The sequence below is a fragment of the Glycine soja genome, chromosome 2, assembly GCF_004193775.1.
Source record: "Glycine soja cultivar W05 chromosome 2, ASM419377v2, whole genome shotgun sequence".
Taxonomy (NCBI): Eukaryota; Viridiplantae; Streptophyta; class Magnoliopsida; order Fabales; family Fabaceae; genus Glycine; species Glycine soja.
In genome coordinates, this window is record NC_041003.1 from 26,053,513 (window position 1) to 26,077,471 (window position 23,959).

Sequence of the window (23,959 nt, forward strand, 5' to 3'; positions counted from 1 at the left end):
TACGGATCACTTGATTCGTAACACTCACAACTTCATTTTAAAAATTGCCAAATATTTTGATACATTCTGAGTTTTTTTTTTAAATTAGGAATTTTGGTTATTAGGATCACCTCTGAGTGTATGCTAAATATTTGATAAATAGTGTCATTTTGGAGAATATCAATTGTTTCAATTTGATTTAATGCAAATATGTAATTGTCTTTTATGTAATTGCCACTTAGAACTGAATGTTGTATCGAAAAACTGTATCAAATGTCCAGACAACCTCAGCAAATTAAGTTCAAAAGTAACATGATTAGGACAAACATGTATGCATAAAACATTTTTAGTGAAATGTGGATAAATAGATATTTTTTATATAAAAAAACAGCAAACAAAATATATATTATCATGGTACCATGGGTACCCAAAAGCTGTTACAAATCCCTATCCATGTGAAATGCATTCCTTGTTAGATTTATTGATACCTGAAAACAGTATAAAGAAGCTCACAAGCTATAGTCACATGTAAGTAAGCCTTCGTATTTATCTGATTACCCTCAATTATAGGTAAATAATATTAGAGGATGATCCAGTGATCAAAATTTGTTGAATACATGAATTAAACCATACCTTCTTAGATACCTTTGGATGATCCAATGTCACATATTTTGCTTCAATTTATGAAGCCTGTGCAGGCTCTTTGTTTACATTGCGTGGAATTTCTTTAACATCTTCAGCTTCAACGTTAGGACTTTCTTCTTTACTTCCCCCTCGTTCAACACAAACAACTTCTTGAAGTTTCTCTATCTGGGAACTACGTGATCTGCTTTCTAGCTCTTCATTGTCTTTCTCTCCTTCAACAGATGAACCTTGATAATCTCTTGAAACTGCAACATCCTCCTCCAAATTACTCTCATCGGTCCTAACAATCTCACCAATTGAATTGGTTTCTTGCTTAACCTTAACCCCTTCCATAGAACCTTGAGTATCATCACATTCTGCATCAGTCCAACAAGTGTTACAACTCAGATCTTCACCATTTTGATGTTGTGATCTAGGAGAATCTTTCTCCTTCTGCTTCGCTTAAGCCAACAATTTGGCTTTCCGAGCCGAAACATTCTTCTAATGAGCTTAAACAAATTTTAACAAATACATTTTAAATCTGTATATAATTGTAATCCCGACAACTTTGCAAATAAATAATAGACTGAATGACAGCCCTACAATCAATGAAAGCCTGACAACTTGCGTGACTTTGAGTCAATGAAATTTGCGTTAGACCAATGAAATTTTAGTGAATGAAATCAGTGATGGAATTTGCGGTACTCATTTCCAGATCATGGTTAGGACCAGAGGATTAGGTCGTGCCTTAGGTCACATTACTGGCAGAGACTGCGGCACACAATAAGCCAGTGGTCCCTGCGCCCGATGTAGAGGTTGACGTATTTCCGGAGGTCCCGATGGCACCAGCTGATGTAGAGGACACTGGGGCAGACATTCCTGCAGACACAGGCGCGCAGGCTGCTGAGGATGAGCATGAGGGATTTCCGGGTGCTCCAAGTGACCCATCCGTGCTGACCCAGTATGCGGATCACGTTGCTTGCAGTGTATGTACGGGAGAGGTATTTATAATATTTATTTTTAGTTACTTGTTAATTATACTTTATGATTGAAATTAGTTTTCCTTTAAATGATGATTTTAACGAATTTTGTGTTCCTTTATACTTCAATTCAGGAGCGTCCTGAGTTGAAGTTATCCTTTCATGGGAGGAAGGTCCATAGTTTAGGCAGGCCTGTCCCTGCCATTGAGGGACTAATTGCTAGGACAGGACTAAGTCCTCTGATCGTGTGTTCGGTAGACACCGACGATCGGGGACTGTTGTCCTCGTTTGTCGAGTGGTGGCACTGAGAGACGTCTAGTTTCCATCTCCCTGTGGGAGAGCTCACGATCACGCTGGACGACATCTCCTCGATTCTACATCTGCCCGTGGTTGGCGACTTGCACGCCTTTCAGCCCTTGCACGTGGATGATGCGGTTCAGATGCTGGTGGAGTTATTGATGGTCTCTGTAGAGGCTGCCAGGGCTGAGACAGGGCAGTGTCGTGGACCGTACGTACGCCTGCAATTGGTACGTGATATATACGAGCGCTGATGCTAGGCAGGTCATTGGACAGCTTCGGCTCGTGCATATCTTCTTCATCTTCTGGGTTGCACTCTGTTTGCTAAGAAGAGTGCAACCAATGTGCATGTTGTGTATTTGGAGGCCCTTCGTGACCTCAGTTAGACCGGGAGGTATGCCTGGGGAGTGGCTGCTCTGGTGCATATGTATGACCAGCTAAACGATGTCTCTATCAGTAGCAGCTAACAGCTTGGCGGTTACATCACACTGCTGCAGGTAACAAACATGTTTTTCATTCGTTGAGGTTCAACAATGTTCAACTTTAAATTTTGTTAGACCTTCATTATTAATGTTTCTCATTTTGATGTTACCTTTGTAGTGCTAGATTTACGAGCACTTTCCCTCAGTCGCGGAGTCCACTGCTGATCAGGACTACGACGAGGATTCCTCGCGTGCATGTAGCTGGATTGCGACGAAGAAGACCATGAAGAGCATACGTACACAGGCGTACAGGGAGCGCCTAGACCGACTCTGGATTCCAGATGTCTGTTGGATCCTGTATGGGGAGCACCGACCGGTCCAGGACTTCCATTTGATTTCATGCTATTCCGGTCTCCTGCGCTGGGGGCTTGTTGCTGTTTATTACCAACCAGAGAGGGTCGTGCGGCAGTTTGGATACACACAGACCATTCTTGCTTTGGTTGTCGATTCATGTATGATGATATACACGACAGGTGGATGCACTACTCGAATCATATCGTTCCAGTAGGTGAGGTGTGCACTGTGCCAGGTCAGTGTGCTAGTGACTACATAGATTGGTTCTTCCGCATCTCGCATCCTTTCAAGACACCAAGCCACACATCAGATCCTCCGCAGCCCCGAGTCATCCCTCAGGCCCCACAGACAGATATCCCTCACGTGTCGGAGCCAGGAGCACCGTCGACATCTGCGAGGCTCGCTGAGGAGCCTAGACATGCAGTGGTAAGTAATACTAATAATTTACGTCATTTACATCAATATTTTCATAATAATTTGTGTAATCTGTTTGTTTTGTATTTAACAGAAAGTTTGCCATGGGATTGCTGAGAGGTTGGAGCGCCATTTGAGCCTAGGGGTGGTCACACCAGGCTCATCGACACATGAGGTGATCGAAGAATGTCTCAGGATGGCCAGGAGTGTCACACAAGACTAGCTAGTATATGTTAGGTCTCGACGCAGGCGGCGCACGGATTAGGCTTAGTTTATTTACATATTTTATATTGATATTTGATGTATATACAGATATTGTACATGAACCCATTTCATTAGTAATGTTGGTTTTATTTATTTCCATTAGTAATGTTAGTTTTATTTATTTTCATTGATTGTGTATTCCCTTTGCCTAAAAACCTAGAATCGTATCTCATATTTTACATTTGTGACACACGTGTTATTAAAATGGTCTAGTTAATTTAGTTATAGAATATGTAAATTATTATAAATGGTGTAGTTAACTTAATTTACCAACTAATAAAAAGTAATTTTTAATATAACTTTAAATATAATTGAAATAAAGAAGTTGAAAAGGGTGTAGAAAAGAATAAATTAAACAAATAGGCCCCTCGAGAAATAGACAATCAGAGAAGAAACCCTTTTGTTGCTTTTTGTTGTTTGGGCTTCAACATATTTCTTCTTATATAGCCTTTTGAAGCACTATATGTATATAGCTAGCTTTTGCTTACACTTACTTTTGCATCAGTAGCCAAATAAATATTTGTGTGCATATGAGTGTTGAGGTTCTTTAAACGCAATGGGAATATGGATGCTAGGTCTTTGAAGAGTCACAAAGTATAGGGGCATAAGGTGAGTTATGATCAGTTTCTATATATATCCAGATTTGTATAGAGAAAAGACAAGGGAAAGAGAAAGGGGGAATTTCTTGGTGACTTTGTATTTGCCAACAGTGAATTAATGGGAGGGTGAAGAGAGGGGAAGGAAATAAGTGTTGGATTATTCTAACGGAATAGGTTGTTGGAGGAATAAATATGGGGTGGGGGGTTTGAAAGTCAAGAAGGGGTGTGTTGTAGGGTTTGATTGGAAAGTGGTGGTGGGTTAGTAATTGCAAGTTATTTAGATTATTTTGAGCAAAGTAAGAAATAGGGGGCTTTGGATTGACTTGATGGGCCTATTTATTATCGTTACATATGTGTATTTTGACTGAAATTCCTCCATATGTCTACACCCTTTTCAACTTCTTTATTTCAAACAGTAAATTAAAAATTCCTCCATATGTGTATTTTGACTGAAATTCCTCCATATCTTGACTCGAGGGGTCTTCCATTTCCAGAAAAAAAAAACGATTATGTGATACATGAATTCAAACAGTACATTAACTTCAACATAGTCGAACGAAATTAAATTTGCATCAAATACTATAAGTAACTCATGCTAATTTTGCGACAAGACAACTCGTCTTCCATTTCTGGTACAGGTTTACTAAAAACAGCTAAAATTTCTATTGGTCCAATATTTTTCCAGTAGTTAGACTCAATCACCACCTTCATCACGTCGTCGTTGGTTTTGAGTTCAATTATTTCAAATTGTATAACTTTTTATGAATACTCATGGTGACTTGGTTTCCGAAAAAATAATCGCCTTACCATTTGTGTTTCATCAATACCATAAGGGGGAATCCCATGAGGCGCAACTTGTTTGATCAAATCCTTCAGTTCATCCATGGTACATCCGGTGGGAATGTCAAAGTTTTTGGGATTTTTTCCTGTGAACGAGTAACCAACAAACTCATTTTGGCGTGACATGTTTCACCTCCTATTGTAATATAGCAGGGCATCATGAGTAGGGGTCATAGTAGCTTCAAGTAAGTTTAAAATACCATCTGGGATTCTAGCAATGCTACATAATAACTCAATCGGACCAAAAAATGAAAATTCATGATTACACATTAACATTGTGTTAACATCAGCATCATCTTTTAGTTGCATACATTGAAACCGAAATTGATTACCTGCATACGTGAAAGACTGCCGGTAGTAAATTTCATCCAAAAATTGCTTGTCAGTTAGCTTAAGGGTATTGTGTATTCTGGTTTTTAACGTTTGAAAATCACACCCGTTAGGTACTCGAATGTGAACTGGAGTGGAAGCTTGAAAGGAAACACCACTGTCGTTGTGAACAATGGATCCATTTGGAAAAATAAAACCTAATGTGGAGTTCACAACTGTCTGACTGCTTGTCTCTCCCAAGAATGCAATAGTTTTTTGTAAGAGTTGGGTTGAGACTGAAACTTGTGCTTTCTTACAGTGTTAGGCTGTGTCATATATATAGATGGGTTTTAATATCAGTACTGCATTTTTTAAAGATTAAAAATACGCATGCACATGCTTTCTGTATGTGTTGTCAACTACACTAATGACGTGACATGCTTTAGCTTGCATCAGATCTGCATGTGTAGTCATGCTGTGCAGGGTCCTTTCACGCTCTTTATGTTAATGCAGACAACAATTTATCATACACGTTTTTTCACAGAGCGTTGTCAACTTAGACAACAATATATCATACATGCTTTTTTAGAATTAAGTAATAATTTTGTTGAGGACATAACAAATAAATGTGAATATCCAATTCAAAGCGATCAGTCATTATAAATTACATGTTCAATCATCATTTATGTCAACATAGTCTCTCTTGAACATCACGAAGCTCTTGTAATGTTGCATTCTGCTAATATTTGGATTTGGCCACGACTTTGCCTGTGGATGACAATTGCTAGACCATAACAATGCTACAGGTGATAAGGGACAACGTTCTTTTAAATAAACCTGTTGTATATGCGAAAAAAGTGTTAACTCAATCCTACAAAACTCATTGCATAAATATAAAAATAAACACTTCATATCTACATTATACCTCAACAAAATGATTGTCATACACATGACTGATACAAATTATACGATGCAATGAAGAATTTGCCAATGGTTGACTTCTAAGAGGAAAGAATGTCGTGCTTTGTTGTTTAGACAAGGATACAACGATTACGTTATACCTTGTTGCAATGACATGTCCCATGTCCGTTATATCCATCCACTAATCCGTATTCACCTGAATGAAACAAATATATACACGTCAAACTTAATTTCAAAGTAAAGTCTTAAAAATCAAATACATAAATTACATACCTTGGTTAACCCATCAACAAGTAGTGACATCCTTAATTCCTCAAATCTCTCCATGCCACCAAAGAGCTTGATATAGTCTTCTGAGAATTTGGCAAGTTCTTTAAGTAGATGGTTGCGGACCACCGACCAAGAGTCTTGACCCATACCTAATAAACCGGCAACCGACCGATATCCACAGTTACTATTAGCTTTGACATCAACAATCTTATCAATGAAGTCGTGCATAAATGGCTGAAACTGGTCCAACATGGGCATCATCGTTCTTCAATTTGGTTGCTCAGAGGATGATGCAGTACGCCTCACCGACGAATTGCTATTTTGCATAGATTCAAAGGCATCTACATACTCCCAGTAAGATGGATCGCGCTTTGTTGACCTTGGGTTCCTGCTCATAGCTTTCTTCGATGCCCCCTTTGTGTTAACCTTTGCTGGAGGAGGACACATCGAATTCTGATCAGGGTATGCAATTTCCCAATGTTTAGTCCTTAGAGTAAACTTACCACAAACATCAAGTTCTCTGAATCTTTTGGATATTATTTCCATTACGTCCTTGATGCTCACCCCGGGCTCAGATAACCCTTGGTCTGAAAAACTGAGTCTCCTCCAGAACATATGGATTGAATCCAGTGGGATGCAACCACCAACATATTTGGATAGCTCACAAGCACAAGGAAGACCAAGTGTGGTTCTCACCACGTAACCACAACTTGAGGGATTCTTGCCAGCATAGTCAACACACTCTAATTCAGTAGCAATCTGATTTAAAGCATACCTTGAAACCATTCCAAGCAGCCTTCTGTATAAGGTTTTTTTGAACACATGTCCAACGACATGTGTACTTGTTTCAAATGATTCTTTAATCTGCGTGTGCTGCAATGTAATCATGTTTTTTATGGCATCTCACACACTGCATAAGTCTCCAATACTATTTTGTAACAGTCTTTTTAAAGACGAGTGGGCAGATTCAACCCTACATTTCAAATACACAAATAAAAATAAACATATACAATAATACAATTCCATAAATTCATCAACGTTAATAGAAATAGTTGAACAGTTTCATACCTGTTTGTTGTTGTGTTTCCTAAGTGCATCACCTTATTAGTCCAGGCGGAAACAAATTTTTCCTTGTGTGGTATTATCCATGTTTCCTTGACATAGTCAACAAACATTGGCCAAGGTGTGCAAGCCATTTCAAACTTCTTCAGGCATTCATCAAACTGCTGTTCTGAAGGACAATCAGTCAAACATCCCCAGCAATCCATGACATAATCCCAAGCATCTTTTTGCGCAATTAGTGATTTACATTTGGCCTTCACATTGTTCTTTATGTGAAAGCTGCACAAAAAATTTGTGCATTCAGGGAATACATCCTTCACTGCATTCATCAATGTTTGGTCTCTGTCAGTGACAATAACTCCAGGGAGGGCATCATGCTTTAAAAAAAGGCCTCGGAAGCGTTGTAAAGCCCAGACCAAATTATTAATGCGTTCACCCTCCACATATGCAAAATCGGCAGAGAATGTCATCCCAGTCAGTGTCACCCCAACAAAATTGAGTAGTGGGAGTCTATACCGGTTTGTTTTGTAGGTGTTGTCTATCAAAAACACCAAATTACATGCGTTGACTAACTTCACTGAATCAGGGTGACACCAAAAGATATCACGAACCACGTCTTCATCCTTTATTCTGTGCCAATGAATATACTGATTACGTTCAGAAAGCTTCATCAGATGTTACATTTCAAGATCACTTCCTCTTATGGAAGAACGGAATGCACTTCTTGCATTGTATATCTGTTTAATGGTCGTACAACTATTGGCATTGTGTTCCTTCAGAGTTAGCAGCATGTTTCTTGGCTTCACCATGGACTTCGTCATATCATCAATAAGTGTTTTTTCAGCTTTAGTCAATCGCCCCGCATATGGACTTGGCCAATTCATGATTATGCACTCCACAAATCAACTTCACCATCCAGCCTTCTCCTCCAACCACTAGCTTGCAACGAAGCTTGAAGGGACACCCACATTTCCTAGTCCGAAAGTCTCTTCTAATAAATTTTTTTTCCTTCACCTATACTCGCCACTCCTTTCACAGCCAATTAACACAAACTTAGTCCTTCCTCTACTACCTGTGTTTGTGTCCGACCTTAAAATCACCACCACAAATCCATTTTCACGAGCCACGGATCGAGCCCACCGCAAAACATCCTCTCGGCACTCAAACACCTACAAAGAAATCCATATAATTTAAGTTTTCTACCAGTATTCATTTTATTAAATCTGCGACAAACATTAACATTATAACCTGAGAAGTGTTGAACGAATATGAACAATCAACATGTGATTCATTCGCACCACATGCTTTTGCATTTTCATAATCCATATCCGCTCGTTCAGACATTATTTCATACATCCACTCATCTTCGTCCATCTAACCAAATCAAACAAAAAATGGCCATACAAAAAAATAGTAATTTAAAAGAAAAAAGGAAACTAAATTCAAAAAACATCAAATACAAAAAATAAGTCTCTTATGGATCAACTTTATCCATAAGTTGGTGTGTCACTTTTACGGATCAAGTTGATCCGTAAGAGACTTACGGATCAACTTGATCCGTAACAGTGACACACCAACTTACAGATCAAGTTGATCCGTACGTCCGCGACAAAGGAACCACCTTCTGCGTACCTTGTTTGCCGCCGCTGACCACCGCAACGCACCTTCACCTTCACCGCACCTAACCGTTCACAATGAACCAACGAACCGAAGACAATGCCGCACGAAAACCACAAAAACAGAGAAAAAAAGAGAACAAAAATAGGGGCTGTGAAGCGCTGGAAAAAAAACAAGCTTTTATAAGGAAAAAAAACCCAGGGGCATTTTAGGCATTTAGAAATTTTGCTGGGTGTACCAGCAAAAATGCTGGGTGCACCTAGTAGTACTCTTAGTTTAATTAGATAGATTAGTTGGGCCTAATCAAGGCCTATCCATTCCTTCTATTAGTCATATCATATATTAGTGTAGTTAGTTAGTTAGTTTCATTTTGTACAAAATAGAATTTAGATTTTTCTTGTGCAAGTTTTAAGATCAAACTCTTATATCTCTTTTGCTCCAAACTGCTCTTCATTTTTCTTCCTCTCTTTAACTCTGTTCTTCTTTTTTCTCGCACAAATTTCATTGGTCTTCCACTAGTGATGATCATGGAAGGCTAAACAACTAATCAATCCAAGGATCCAGTCAAAGCATTAAATAATTTGAGTTATGGTCAAGTGTTTCAAATTCTATGTGAGTGTTCATCTTCTTCTCCAATTCTATTTTTGATTTTCATGATTATGAATGTGTTTAGGATTGGAAAAAATTAGGTTATGGATTAATTTCTTAATTTTCATATTTAATCAGAGATTGATAGGATGATATTTCAATCTGATTTGTGATCTCAATGAATTTAGGGATTACTTTGATTGAACTATCTCTAATGACATTGACTGAACTTTCACAATATGATCATTATTTGTAGTAACTATGATAATTCGAATTGCTTGGATTTGGTGAACTAGATTGATGTTATTAAATATGTTTCATATTATGCTTTCAAAACTCTATTTCTATTTTAGATTATGCACTTTTGTTTATGTTTTTGCATTTCTTTTAATTGTCTACAAACTTCTAGGATTGAGATTTTCTCTCCACGACTTCTTATTGACCTAATCCTTTATTTCAATATCCATCCTACATTTTAACGAAGGCAAATTAACCATAGGCAATTCTACTTTCTTTCAAGATATAGAAACATATCTATTGAGTTCTCTGCTAATTCGCTTTACCCTCTTAGGATTAATTCCATTTTCATGACTAAAAGACTAAGTTTTTCTCCTATATGTCCAACACGTTAGGTTCACCTTTCAATAATTCCCTAACCGTTTCAGATTATGAAAAATGGTAGCTAAGCATTTCGCATATGTAAAGCAATAAAAGAAAAATCGAGAGAAGAAATAAAAGAACATCAAAATAAATGGATTATCATCAATAGTTGTCAAGGGCTAGCCCCAATTCCAAAATAAAGAGGACTACTCACATGTAGTCATGGAAAATCAACAAAAATAACAAAGAGAAAGACAAATCAAGATCTTATTCTCTTTCTAAGTCGTCATAAAACTAAAGCTCAAACCCTAGGCTAGAGCCTAAAATGTCTATTTAAAGAAGTGGATCAAAAAGAGTTTTCAAACCTAATAAAAAAATCAGATAAAATAATAATTAAACTCGCAGGTCATGTTCATGGGCATGACCAGAATCACCCCTCTCTTGACATGATCTTTTTCGATTGTCGTATATCCTTTTGTTTAGCTTTTTATCATGGGTGTGACCAGGATCATGCCCCCAACTACTTCATATAAACCTCCTTTCTAGACTAGAGGTAACATCCTCAAAATCAGATTTTTTTTCCTTTCTAAATTAGAATAATTCCATATGTAATATTCTAATTACTAGATAAGTGAAAATTAAAAAACAAAACCTTAAATTTAGTGGAAATTATGTTTCGAATGCCATATTTCCCTAAAAATTGACTCAAATATAAATTAAAAAAAAACTAGGTTGCCAGCTGCACACTCCCCCAACATTAGTATGTTTGGATACTGGAATTTACAAATGGAACTTTTTTTGACAAGGATTTAAATTCTCTCTCTGTTTGGATATTTGACATAATCATTTTGTAAATTCTATAGAATTTTAATAGGTATTTCATTATCAAAAATAGAATTTAGAATTCTACCAAACTCTAAAATCCGTAGTCACATAATTCACAATTCATCTCGGTACGTGGTACGAGTTCGGGTACGTGGTACTCGATCTTACAAAAAAATTGGTACATGGGGGGTACACTTATGTGATACATTTCGGTACGTTGATTAAATTTATAGTAGGTTCTATGCTACCAATAAAATTTTAATTCTCATAAAATATTGAAGCAATTAATTAATTTTTATTGGAAATTGAGTTTAATATTGTTTAATTGAATTTATGATATATTTTTTTATTAAAATCTGTTAACTAATATAAATTTATTTTTAGTTTGATTTATTATTTTTTTAAAGTTTCTATAGATACATTACATATTTTTATAGGTGATTTGGTATTTCTTAATTAAAATTTCAATTACCTATGTGACTTTTCCCAAGAAAAGTGGCAGGCAAAAGGAGAAGGGGGATGAAACATGAGTTGAAAAAGTCAAGAGGGCAATAATTTATACAAATAAATTAATAATATATATAAATCAGCTCGAACACTTCTCAAAACCTCCACTATAAAAGAAAAAAAAACGTTTGTCTCTTTGGTTTTTCCATTTCAAGTCTTCAGCCTATTTCATTCTTTTAATTTTTGGAGTTCTAATTTAACTATTCTTTTCCAATCTTATGTCTTCATTCTGCAAATTTTAGCATTTTCTTTTTTGTTTTCACTATTTTCCTCCTTATTTCCCAAGTGATCTATTTCGTTGTAGTTTCTACCTTTGATTTTTTTTTCATTCGGTTCTTCTTCTCCACGAATTCATTGAGGAATTCTGGCGAATCGATTCGAAAACGAACCTCGAATTGGTACACACAAACCAATTCACAGTTCTATGGGTGTGGGAGAACATTATGTTTCCCTAGCCCTCTTTAATGATAACTCGATCTCCCCATCGTTTTAAGTTTTCACTTATAATTAAACAAAACAAATGTAACTTTTGTCATTCGATTCATCATCATTTGAGCTCCACTGCAACAATAGCATAATTCTCTCTTCTCAATCTTGTTCTTTATCCCAGAAGCAAAACAAGCTAGAATTTTGAGACACTAACAGTTATGGAAAGTGTTCAAGTGGTTGGCCTGATTAAAGCTTGTTTTGAGCCAGTAAAATCTTTGCAACTTGGAATTCAATACAGAGTAGAAATGAAAATGCTTTAACACAAACACATACACACACTTAAAAATCAAAAGGTGTATATTAGCTAACAAAAATCAGAAGACGTATGTTAGCATTCAACACCTTTTATGTTGGACAAAAAAATTACCTTTTTTTTCTATGTAGATTAGCATGTATTAAAGGATACTTGTATAATTTTATTTTATTTAAAAAATGTAAATTATGGAATAACACAAAAGCTCCTTTTCTATTTCCCACTATCGTGTCTCCCATGAGATTTGGTGGCTACTACAAATGCTTTTCATAAAGTTGCCCAAAGCTTCAATTATGGAATAACAAAAAATCTAAATCTATCATGGACTAAAAGGTTGAGGAAGAAGATCACCAACTTCCAACAAGATGTCGAATCAATATATGAAGCATAAGAGCAATACAAAGGTTACTTGGAAGAATGTCAACAACATGGGTTGAGTGAACCATTGACAATCCATTTTTTCTTTGAAGGATTGAATCATCAAAGTGTGTCAACACAAAACTAACAACAACCCTAAGGCTCCCAACAATGAATGTCATAATTAGAAAACCTAATGGGGGGGGGGGGGAGGGGGGGTTGGATAGCCAAAAGCAAGTGAACTTGACAGTTGGTAATTCCATCAAGGAGTTGACAACTCATATGGATGACATGGCATTACACAACAAAAATTTGGAGAACTAGATTTCTTAGATAGCTTAATTCCTTCCGACTCCAAGCCGGAATCCAGGTAAGTTTCGAGGTAAAATGAAACTAACCCTATTGAACATGTGAATGCTTTTACACTAAGGAATGGTAAGGAATTAGATAACCCTATGCCTAAGCATGTGTCTAAGAAGGATCAGGTGAGTAGTGAGGAAGTGGAAGTGGAAACACCATTGATGTTGAAAAATAAAATTTAGTTGTTTTAGAAAAAGGAAAGCTTGTTTCACTAGCTTCCTTGACTACTTATCAACCTCCTATTCCTTTCCCTCAAAGTTTAGCTAGGTTTAAATTGGATTAACAGTTTGCAAAATTTCTTGATATGATTAAGCAATTGTATGTGAATATTCCTTTTGTTAAGGCTTTGCAACAAATGCCTAACTATGAAAAATTCTTGAAAGTTATCTTGGCTAATAGAAGGAAAGTAAAGGAGAAAGAAACTGTGACCCTAGTCCAACAAAAGCTTCCCACTAAGCTTAAGGACTCAGATAGTTTCTCAGTGAAAAAAGATGATGGAACTCACAAACCAAGATGGGGGGGGGGGGGGGGTGAATTGGTTCTAAATCAAATCAAACAAAAAAAACATAGAGTTTTGAAAAACTTTATTTTTCAAGGATCGTATCACAAACTTTTGTTAAAACCAATCACCCTTAACACAAAATCCTTTTGTTAAAGTTCTTATTCAAGAAGATGTTTTTATTTAAACTTCAGCAAATTGATCAATAATACAATGAGAAAGAAAAATAAGATCAAGAGAAGATGTACACCAATTTTTATATTAGTTCACTCTCTATCTCTAGAGAAGCTACTCTAGTCATCTAATCCAAACTGAATTATAGAGAAAATAGTTATAACCGCTTGTAATCGATTAAATATCCAATGTAATCAATTATTTCGAAGAAGTAATCGATTATATTATCACTTCAATCAATTAAAGTGTTATTCCCAACATCTGGAAAATTTTCAAGAATAATGTAATCGATTAAATTCTTGATGTAATAAATTAAAGTGTTCTCGATCACTTATGGGAAAACCTTTAAGAGCAAAGTAATCGATTTTGATCACCTGGTAATCGATTAAAGCAGAGACTCATGAAAAATCGGACATGGTCTCAACCGAACTATGTAATCAATTACGATTAACTTAAACCGAAACTAGAATCTCTCTACAAGCTATAAATACTTGTGTAATCGATTATGATCAACCTCGTAATCGATTAAAATAGAGTTTTATGCATTGAAGAAGTTTCTATCTTAAGAAACAATCTTCCTACCTCTACATGATGATGCATGATGTACATATGAAAAGTTAGAGACTAAGATGCAACAATCAATACAAATACCACTCAAAGAGTTGGACATGTAAAAAGACAAAACTTCTTCAAGCTCCAAAGCTTAATGTTCATGTTGCTCCCTTTATCTCTAACACTCAGTGCCTTGTATAATTGGAACACTACTAAAAAAAAGGCTTTCTACATCACTCCATTAACATCGGTTATTGCGAAAACCGATGTTAACGAAAGCGCGGTGACATTTTTGTAATTAAATGGAGTTACTTAACATCGGTTTTAGCAAAACCGATGTTCACTACTTCATGTTAACATCGGTTATTTAAAAAACCGATGTTAACATGATGTTAAGATGAATATGGTAACATCGATTTAGGCAAAACTGATGTTAACTTCATAGAGTTAACATCGGTTTTGAGAAAGCCGATGTTAAGGAGTTGATCATAACATCGGTTTTTTAAAAAACCAATGTAATCTATTTGATGTTAACATCGGTTTTTACAAAACTGATGTTAACTATATTCAGTTAACATCGATTATCCTTAAAAAACCGATTTTGTTATGTTTATAAGTTAAAACTTGACATTTCACAACCCGCGTGCTCGAAAACCTTGCACTCCCTCTTCTCTTTCTCCTCTTGCCTGAAATCTGCCGAAAATCGCTCCCTCGACACCCACATTGTCCCACATTGTTTTGAATACTCTCGGAAACCCCTCGCTCAAACCCATAGAACCCCCTATAGTGCTCTTGGAACTGTGGCTCGAAGAAAACCCTACATACACTCCTCCGTTAGGTACTAGGGTGCTGAAACACTCGTGGGTGGTCAAAGCTTTCTCCGCGAGGTACGTAGGTCAACTTCGTGTATGCTAAGTTTGAGTGGGTGTTCATGTTTTATTGATCATAATAATAATAATACGTCTTCAATTGCAGTATTGTTGATTGAGGTACGAGGAAAGCTTTAAGTTTCGTGCCATTTTGTTAGATCTCACTGCCATTGCTACTGTTTGGGTTCGAGGTAAGCTTGGTCTCTTTTTCATTTGTAGTATAGTTTACTCTTTTTCACTGCCATTGTCTCTATTTCAGTGGGTGTTCACTCTTTTTCATTGTCACTGCCATTGTCACTGTGTGTAAAAGTAATATAGTTTACTAATTTGTCCTGTACTTTTTTGTTCAATGTTGTAAATAGTGGTTATGTATGATGTGACTAATTGGGTTAATGAAAATTGATTGGGCAGGGTCTAAGCAGAAAGCTGGTCCATATATTGTCTGCGTTGTTTTTTCTAGTTTCTTCGACAATTTTCAGGTATCCCATTTCTTCAATTTTTGAATCTTTGATACTAGTTTACGTGTGTGAACGGCAATGCATTGATCGTTGGTGTTGCTGCAATGTTTGAATGTTTTGATGTAATTTCTAGGATAGCAATAACTCCGGTAAGGCTACCTACTTTGCTGCTTTTGTTCGTCTGGTCAATTGCTTGAGTCTTTTGGTCAATTGTGTATATTAGAGTTGTAGTCAATTGATGAATACTAAAGAAATGCAAAGAAAATGCTTGACTCTTTGTCATCATGTTGACTAACTAGTTTGTAGGTTCAATATCCTTTAGAAGTCCAACTATCTGCTGCATGTAGAGATACGTATTTTAAGTGGAAACATTTACATTCAAATAGAATTCAATTGTTAAAAAAATAGAAGCATGTTCACCTGAAGTATAGCTTTTAGAAAGACGACTAAAATGTTGTGTGACACACTGCTACTCTCTCTCTGTCTTTCTGTCTCTCTCTGCCATCTTTTGTCCTCACCACTATTTGACACACTACTGCCCTCTATATGGCGTAAAGTCGATAGCTGATACAGAGACACGCACACACACACACACACAGACACACACACACACATAGACACACACACACACACACACACACACAAATGAATGCATTGGGTAAAAAGTTAGGGTAGCACCTGTTGTAAGAAAGATGGTAGATTCTTGCCTTAGAGGGTTAAGCATGTGTGAGGATGATCTTATAAGCCTTAGTAAGGAGAGTAGATCAGATGGAGGATAGCCTAGTCACTAGAGGCAGAGGGAGAGTAAGAAAAACCATAAGCAAAAGAATTAAAAAACATTTAGAGATACAATGGAACATTATGGCATTGTCTGATTCATGTAGTGAACTCAACCTAGTGGGGAAAAGCTTGGTTGTTGTTGTTTTATATGTCATTGAATAGTGTTGGTTTTACTAATTAGGGTCCTTCAGTTATCCCAAAATAAGATATATGGCAAGTAAAGTACATTCAGCCACTCCAAATACATAACTTAAACATACACAAGTGATGAAGGAATCAAATTCCTTCTATTTCACATTTATTTAAAGCCAGGGACAGTACTTCAGCAACCATAGAGCCCTTAAATAGAGATACTATTGGGAATTCCTCTGAAAGTCAATCCCTCCTCACTAGAAGGATAGAGTAAAGTCTAAGGCATTTTAGTCGGCCCATAGCAGTTTCTCAATGTCTCATCATTGTTCTTCTCTATAAGCTTCTTTTCAATCTCTTCAAGATTCTTTCCAAACCTCTTAAAGGCCTCTAATGGCCCGGCATCAGAAGTCCAGTAGTCACCACCATCTCTCTGCCCAAGGTAGAACTCATCAGATTCGTGCCTTGATAAAATTTCTATAACTGTAAGGTCAATGAGGGTCTTTTTCTTGCCAGTAATAGTCTTAAAAAATTCCTTCTCAGGATTAAACCTCCGTATGGATACTGTCCTAATTTAACATCAGCATGAAGAGCTGAAGCAATCCATATGAGGGTAGTGGAAGCTTCAACCAACTCTTCACGAGTTAGTATCTTTTGCCACCATGGCTTATCCTTCAAATCCCCATGACCCACCTCTACAAGTTCTTTCCACCAAGCTTGGAGCTCGGGGTCTTTCTGAAGTTCCTCAGCTGACTTGTAGTAGAATGAGACATATTCTTCCACCCAAGACTTGATAGCATCCCATATCTCTAGCCCATCAGAAGCATAAGGATAGTCCTCGATCAAAAGTCTAACTCCATGGGGAGCAGATGGATCCTTAACAGCAACTCCTCTGAATTAAAAGCACCCAAATAACATTGATTAGCACAAGAGTTATATCAAGCCTGAAGCCCTTTTTCTTCTTATGTCATTGATGACTTTTTATATGATGCATTCATGTGTTCCCCCATTGTATGCACTTTGTGATTTCTTTTGTCTTTTTAATTTACTGTCAAACACAAAACTAGAGCTGAATCGGAACAAGAAACTATTTCCAACACAAAAGACTAGAGCTGAATCCAAACAAACAAAAACAATCATGGCTAGAAATAAAAAAAAATTAAAATAGAATTAGATTGATGGAAAATTTGGGACTGTTATTCGTTCATTGGCGAGACTGAGAATGAGGTGACAAAGTTAATTTTTGGCTTATCAGACCAGCCTGGGCTTTGAAATAGGCTAGGTGAGGCCTTAAGAATTGGTCCATAACAAGCGTTGGTCCATAAGAGGTAAAATCCTTGATTTATTTTAATCACTAAATTGATAAAATTTACATTTTATAAAAACTAATTAAAAGTGTAACTTTATAAAATTTGGCAAACAAGCCAAAGACTAGAGAAGGTAGGTATATAAGTGACTTACATACTAGGAAAAGATAATAAATTAATAAGTAATTATTGAGTCATTAAATTAACCCAGCTAATATTCTTATTAACCTAATTTTTATTTTGCTCAACTTCTTTTAACTAACCTAATAATATAAGGCTATGTTGAACTCCTTATTATTTTTATTTTGCTCAACTTCTTCTAACTAACCTAAAACTTGAATAAATAATGGACCTAAAATTTTCTCAATATTTGTATTATTTATGTTGAATTTAAACCTATTTAACTCCTTATTATTTAGAACCACAAATTTTGATAAATAATTATTGTTTAATAAATTATTGTACCCAAAGATATATCATTTTCCTTTTCTTTATTAAGTAAGTGGTAGCAAAGTACTGTGTCATATCTAGTCTTATATAGCAAGTAAAAAATTACTTGAAATATAGGTATGATAAGTGATGACTTGAATCCAGATGTACTTGAAATATATATCCTTCGACTTTTCATGTAGTGTCTCGTTTTCGCTTCTTTCTTTAGTCTTAAGGTTCTGAGTGTCTCTTGCTGAAAGAGACGAGGTCCATGGGTCTGCTGAACTAGTAGGTGGGGGTGGTGGATGATTTGTTAGATTCAGACTGTTTTCTCATTTTTAAAACTGTTTTGAAATTAGTATTACCAAAAAAAAATTTCTTTTGTTTATATTATTCTTTAAACTTGTTTTACAAAATAGTTTAACAAAATCAAACAGACCAAAATGGTAAGTTTTCTTTTCTTTGTTTTCAAGTTTGAAATTCTTTCAAGAGTAATAATATACAAATTATTATTATTTTATTTCAAAACATCCTACAAATATTTTTCATTTCTCTTTATCTTGGGTGTTTAAAATAAAAAATGATTTGTGTATCATTATTTTTTCTTGTTCAAATTGAAAGAATCTAAAACTTTTATATCAAAATGGATAGCATTTGTAGCTTGAGACGATAATATTTATTTGTTCTGTTTTCGTAATTTTATAGAACAAATGATCAGTAAAGTAGTGTAACAATATTTTTTTATTTTTTACTTTTAAGACTAGATATGACACATTAATTTTTGGTTCCTCTGATCATGTTCATATCCACCCAAGCATGAGGGAAGTAAAGCATTTGCTCGAGGCTCCCAAAATAACTAATTTGATCATTATTTTCTTACTTGTTGTCCACTCTAGCATAATCAATTAGAGAGAAAGAGAGAAGTCTATGTATCCATCATGAAGGTAGTAGCAGTAGTAGTAGGAAAACCCTAATGGTAGAGTAGTGAATGAAATTGGGGAGAGGAGAGGACGAAGGGCTTTTCCTTTACAGATGTTAACCTCCTGCCCCTAGGATGTGCTGTAAAAAAAGGAGAGAAGAGATGGTGGGAGTGTCGTTAGAGAAGATTGTGAGGGAAGATGGTAGGTAGGTAATATTACCAATGCTGGGGGATGAGATTTGGGGGTGAGACTAGAAACCCCCAACTAATTAAACTAGAGTCACTTTGGTTCAATTCTATATTTAATCTAAGCCACTTATGTATGACAGGCCACTTTTACTAGTAACAACACTATTTTATTAAACTAATTAAGACACAATTTATTATCCTTTTAGTTATTCTAAGTACTAATATAATGTAAACAATTTATTGTAAGATTCCCATAAATAGACTTTCTCACGAATCGTATTTTTCGAATATAAAAAAATTTATCCCAACCAAACGCGTCCTTAGTGTTGAAAGATCTCTTTATTTCCCTTTCAAAGAGACATGTAAAAATGTGTCAATACAATTGTTTTTGGATTCAAGTGTGTACATCAACAAAATTGTTTTGAAGCGATATAATGGAAGGAAGTGAAATTTGAACTTTATTAACTAAATTAAACTTACACTCAGGAAACTATATCACTTGTTAGTGGCTAAGTGTGTGTATGGAAACCCGTTTCAGCATGACTGGACGGAGGTTTTACACATTTCAAAGCAATAAAATAAAAGGAAGGGGAGAGTTGAATAGGTCAAACACACCCTAAGTCTACATAACTCTTAGAAGCTGTTAACCTACCCCACACACACACACACACACACACTAGAGTTCAAGCTTCATACAATTCTCAACTCTTTTAGCCATGGGGAATGCAAAGGGCATGGGTCTGGCTTGCCTTGGGCAGTAGCCTTCTTAGAGAGAGAACAAAACCAACCATTTCTCCATTTGAACTGCAAGTTCAAGTATAACCAAGATAAGAACTTATATATCTAGTGAATCCAATATTTATTCCACTAACCCTATCATTTACCTCCTTAACTGTCATGGGAAAGTGGGCTACAGCTCGAGAATATGCACATAAGCGCTCTTCCATGGCTTCTTCAAATGTTAACCCCTTTTCACTTGTTGCTGCTGATGCCAGTTATGTTATAAGGCTGGACAACTGAAAGTGCAAACATCAGTCAGTTCTCATTGCAGTGTTAACATTTTTAGTGTTGAATACGTTATCAATATTAGCTCTAGATGTTTGTCAAAAAATCTCTACACTTTCTTCCTTATCTTGTTATGGCCAACATTTTATGCCCAAATTTGTATTACAAACATAGTTTATTTACAATTTATAGATCGTAGATTTCATTCAAGGCAACAAATGAAGTTCAATATCAGGTCACCCATTTTGGACAGAGCTCCTTTAGTGCAGGATCAACCCTTCAAGCAAACCAAATCCAACCAAATTTGAACATATTTCATGTTAACTTGATTTCACCCAAGACTCAGCCATAGGAATTGAGAATGGTCATTGAGTAGTGGGTAGACACCTCTTCAAGATCAAAAACAAGAAAACACACACACACACACACATATATATAAGAGAGAGAGAGAGAGAGAGGATAGTGATTGCAATTACCAACCATCCTATTAACTACCCAATTTTAATCAGATCATGTACATCTAATATTGTCTTCCAATCAAACGAAATGTCATTGATTAAGACCATGTTTGGATAAGTTTCTCCATAAGCACTTATAAGAGAAGAAAATAAAAAGAAAAAAGATGAAATAAATTTTCTCCCATAACCTACAATTAACTTAACATAAGTTAAAATCAACTTTTTGAAAAAAAAGCTGATTTTAACTAATGCATAAGTTAATTTTAGTTTTCTGAAGAAACTTTTTTCCTTCTTATTTTATTCTCCTATATTTTTTTTGAACTGCAAAGATATATTATATTAATAGATAAAGAGTACCAGGGGTACTACATAACGACACAGGATAGTAGCTCTCATGTAAAATAACAAAAGAACAGCAGCCCAACAAAACCACCACAAACCCAACCCTACAAAGCAAACTCTATATAAAAGCTGTAGACATTACTGAGGACCATTGGTGAAAAGGAACATTGAAATCCCTTTCCCAACCCTTCAGCGAAGACCACGTGAGGAAAATTGTACTGTCTACCAGCTTAGAGATATCAAAAGGCTGATTATGAAAGACCATGTCATTTCTAAGCTTCCAGGTTGACTTTGTAGCTGCCAACCACCAAATTTTCCATCTTCTATTAGTAGCCATCCTTTCTGCTGTAGTTGAATGCTGGAGAAAGTTATCCATCGCCCTACAGTGGAGGACTCTGTCTTCCCTAATCCATGAATTGAAATCCCACCACAAAGGCAAAACTTTATCACATGTGAAGAACAGGTGAGAGGCAGACTCAGGTTGGCTTTGGCAGAATGGACATAGATCATTATCAGTCTCAATTTGTCTCCTAGATAAGTTATCCTTAGTAGAAAGTCTATCCCAAAGCAATCTCCAGGCAAATGATAAGTCTCTAGGAGGGATTTTAATATCCCACAGTTGTTGGAAACCCAGACACTAGACTTCAGAAGACTGCTCAACTTTAATAAAGTGGTATGCAGATTTGGTAGAAAAGATCCCATTAGATTCAGCTCTCCACACCCAAGTGTCCTTCAGATTAGCACTTAGGCTGATTGCTGTAATTTGATCAATAAATTTTGAAGCTATCCCCATCTCATTGTCAAACAAATTTCATCTCCAAGAGAGATTCCATTCCCATCCATTTTTAGAGAAAGAGCCCATGTCTGCCACAATATGTTATCTTTGGGAAGAAATTTGATATAATTCTGGAAATTGATTTTTGAGAGGTTAAGCAAATCAAAAAGGACATCATACAGCTTCAACCTCGAAGTTAAGCAAATAAAAAACACTTACATCCCATAAATTAAAAAGAACCACCCCCAACCTAAATGAGCACAACTAAACAATTCCCAAGTATCCTATAGTTGCTATCAAACTAAATAAACTACAACTATAATGATCCTCAAAGTACAGGCTCTTTAACAGGTCACAAGATTAACAACTTTGTGGATGTGCTGTATTTAACTTGCTTGAACATCTCACAATAACATAAAACATATCCAAGAAGTAAAGCTTATTCCATGTTTGCCTATATCTAAGAAGCTTTAGGATATCTAATTGATATTTTAGGATATGTAAGTTATTTGTTTGTTTTTCCCTTTTATTGCCTTAGTACCATCCTTTTTGCATTATCTCATTTTTTTTTTGTTTCTTCATTCTGTATCAGATTTGACAGTGACTGGAAAAAGATTGAATCATTTGTTGTATCAAAGACAATCATCTAGGTAATTTCAAATGCAAGTTGTAACTGTTTATTTACATTAGCTGTTGTTTCTGGGTTGTCATCCATAAATGTTGTGGATTGAATTAGGCATGTTATAGTTTTTGAAGTGTGTTTGATTATGTTACGTTAAGGATTTTGGCACTTTCCAAATAAAGAATTGGTTATTGGACATGAAATGCCAAAAAAAAAAGAAGATTTCTGGACATGAAGTGGTTCCATTTGTCAAATCACCTATTTTGGTGTCCCTAGGTGGCTATTTTTGTCCCTCTCCTTCTCAACTACAATTTCCACCTCAGAATAGCTCTTTTTGGAGCTTTATTATTTTGCTCAGCACTTAGGTTTCAACCAATTCTTCCCTTTAAGCAAACTTTGCTCCAAGCAATTCTGAAAACTCTTCCTTCCTTTTCCAAATTCTTCCCTTCAAAAGTTAAACAAACTTCAATTACTCTCGTTCTATTGTTGCCACAGGATCTGCACTAGAATTTATAGGACAGCCACAGGATTCTAAAATATGCCCAAGATTCTTTGTTTTCCAAATGTCCTCATTTTTCACAAGATATGCCCCAGAAATTACAAGAAGCATTTGCTTCAAATAAGAAACAACTAAGTCACCAAAAGGAATTGAAACAATGAAGAAGGGAACAAAAAATATAGAAAAAGAAAAATACTACAAGTGGAAATCCACTATTGAATTGGTGTGACTAACGCTTCTGCTCCATCATTGCTTTAAGAAAAAAATAAAAAAGAATCATCATAAATCTCAAATGTACACAATCATACCAAATTTATTGTTCACCAGGAAGCACAACAGAAATCCAATCAGAAGCTGCCATTTGAATAACAGTCTCAATATGAGGAGAAATAGACAGCGGAGTCACTATGACCTGTTCCACCAGATCACATGCAAGAATCGGTCAGAACGAGGGAAAATTGCTAGCACCGGTAGATACCAGCATAGTAGCATGCACCAATATGGAAAATAAAAATGTTAATCGAAAAGACGCTATTCCAACTTACATATCCACTTTCAAGTGACTTCATTAGTAGATAAATGTGAGCGAGATTTGAGTACCATCATTATACTTTTAAATTAAAAGACTAACATGTAATCCATGTAATTTTAGAAAATCATGTTTAGTGTTTTCTACATGTCTTGGCGCCAGAGTAAAAGAGAGCTACTTAAGTTTAATTTTAAGCTAACAAAAAAACATGTATGAGCTTAAATTCTACCACAAAAAAAAATACTTAGGTTCAGTATGTCTAAGAAAAATATTGAAATCACCTGACAATGTCAGTTTCATGATTTTTGGTGATATCTTCAAGCTCTTGCTCACTCAAGCTAAGACACCTGACTTGTTCATGATCAATCAGCCAGTTTCTTAACTTACCTTCTGCTGAGGCTGCATGATTTCTTAGATACTCATTGTCGCAACCTACCCTTCGGAGGGAGGGCGACGCATGACTCGCGGGTGCGTGTTCCAAGAAAGGAATACG

General features: G+C 35.9%; 3 protein-coding genes, 1 non-coding gene and 1 pseudogene across 4 annotated transcripts; 1 reads left to right on the top strand and 4 right to left on the bottom strand.

Moving 5' to 3' along the window:
* Window positions 1–416: 416 nt before the first annotated feature.
* Window positions 417–1,312, bottom strand: LOC114374074 (annotated as a pseudogene).
* A 130-nt stretch (window positions 1,313–1,442) lies between these two features.
* Window positions 1,443–3,368, top strand: LOC114374084. Its single transcript, XM_028331684.1, has 5 exons — window positions 1,443–1,604; window positions 1,718–1,837; window positions 1,997–2,110; window positions 2,564–3,082; window positions 3,165–3,368. Exons 1-5 carry the CDS (start codon window positions 1,443–1,445, stop codon window positions 3,291–3,293), a joined length of 1,044 nt encoding a protein of 347 aa, XP_028187485.1. The 3' UTR covers window positions 3,294–3,368.
* A 3,172-nt stretch (window positions 3,369–6,540) lies between these two features.
* Window positions 6,541–8,661, bottom strand: LOC114374093. Its single transcript, XM_028331695.1, has 5 exons — window positions 8,584–8,661; window positions 8,408–8,504; window positions 7,447–7,873; window positions 6,939–7,072; window positions 6,541–6,860 (listed from the first exon to the last, which is right to left on the bottom strand). The coding sequence occupies exons 1-5, from the start codon at window positions 8,659–8,661 to the stop codon at window positions 6,541–6,543; spliced, it is 1,056 nt and encodes a 351-aa protein (XP_028187496.1).
* Window positions 8,662–12,545: 3,884 nt separating this feature from the next.
* Window positions 12,546–12,649, bottom strand: LOC114404754. The gene has a single exon (XR_003665138.1). It is a non-coding gene; the product is annotated as a small nucleolar RNA R71 (small nucleolar RNA).
* A 4,023-nt stretch (window positions 12,650–16,672) lies between these two features.
* LOC114374103 (linoleate 9S-lipoxygenase-4-like) lies at window positions 16,673–23,871 on the bottom strand. The gene is made up of 5 exons (XM_028331706.1): window positions 23,854–23,871; window positions 23,262–23,349; window positions 22,912–23,068; window positions 17,054–17,284; window positions 16,673–16,961 (listed from the first exon to the last, which is right to left on the bottom strand). Exons 1-5 carry the CDS (start codon window positions 23,869–23,871, stop codon window positions 16,673–16,675), a joined length of 783 nt encoding a protein of 260 aa, XP_028187507.1.
* Between the last annotated feature and the right edge of the window lie 88 nt (window positions 23,872–23,959).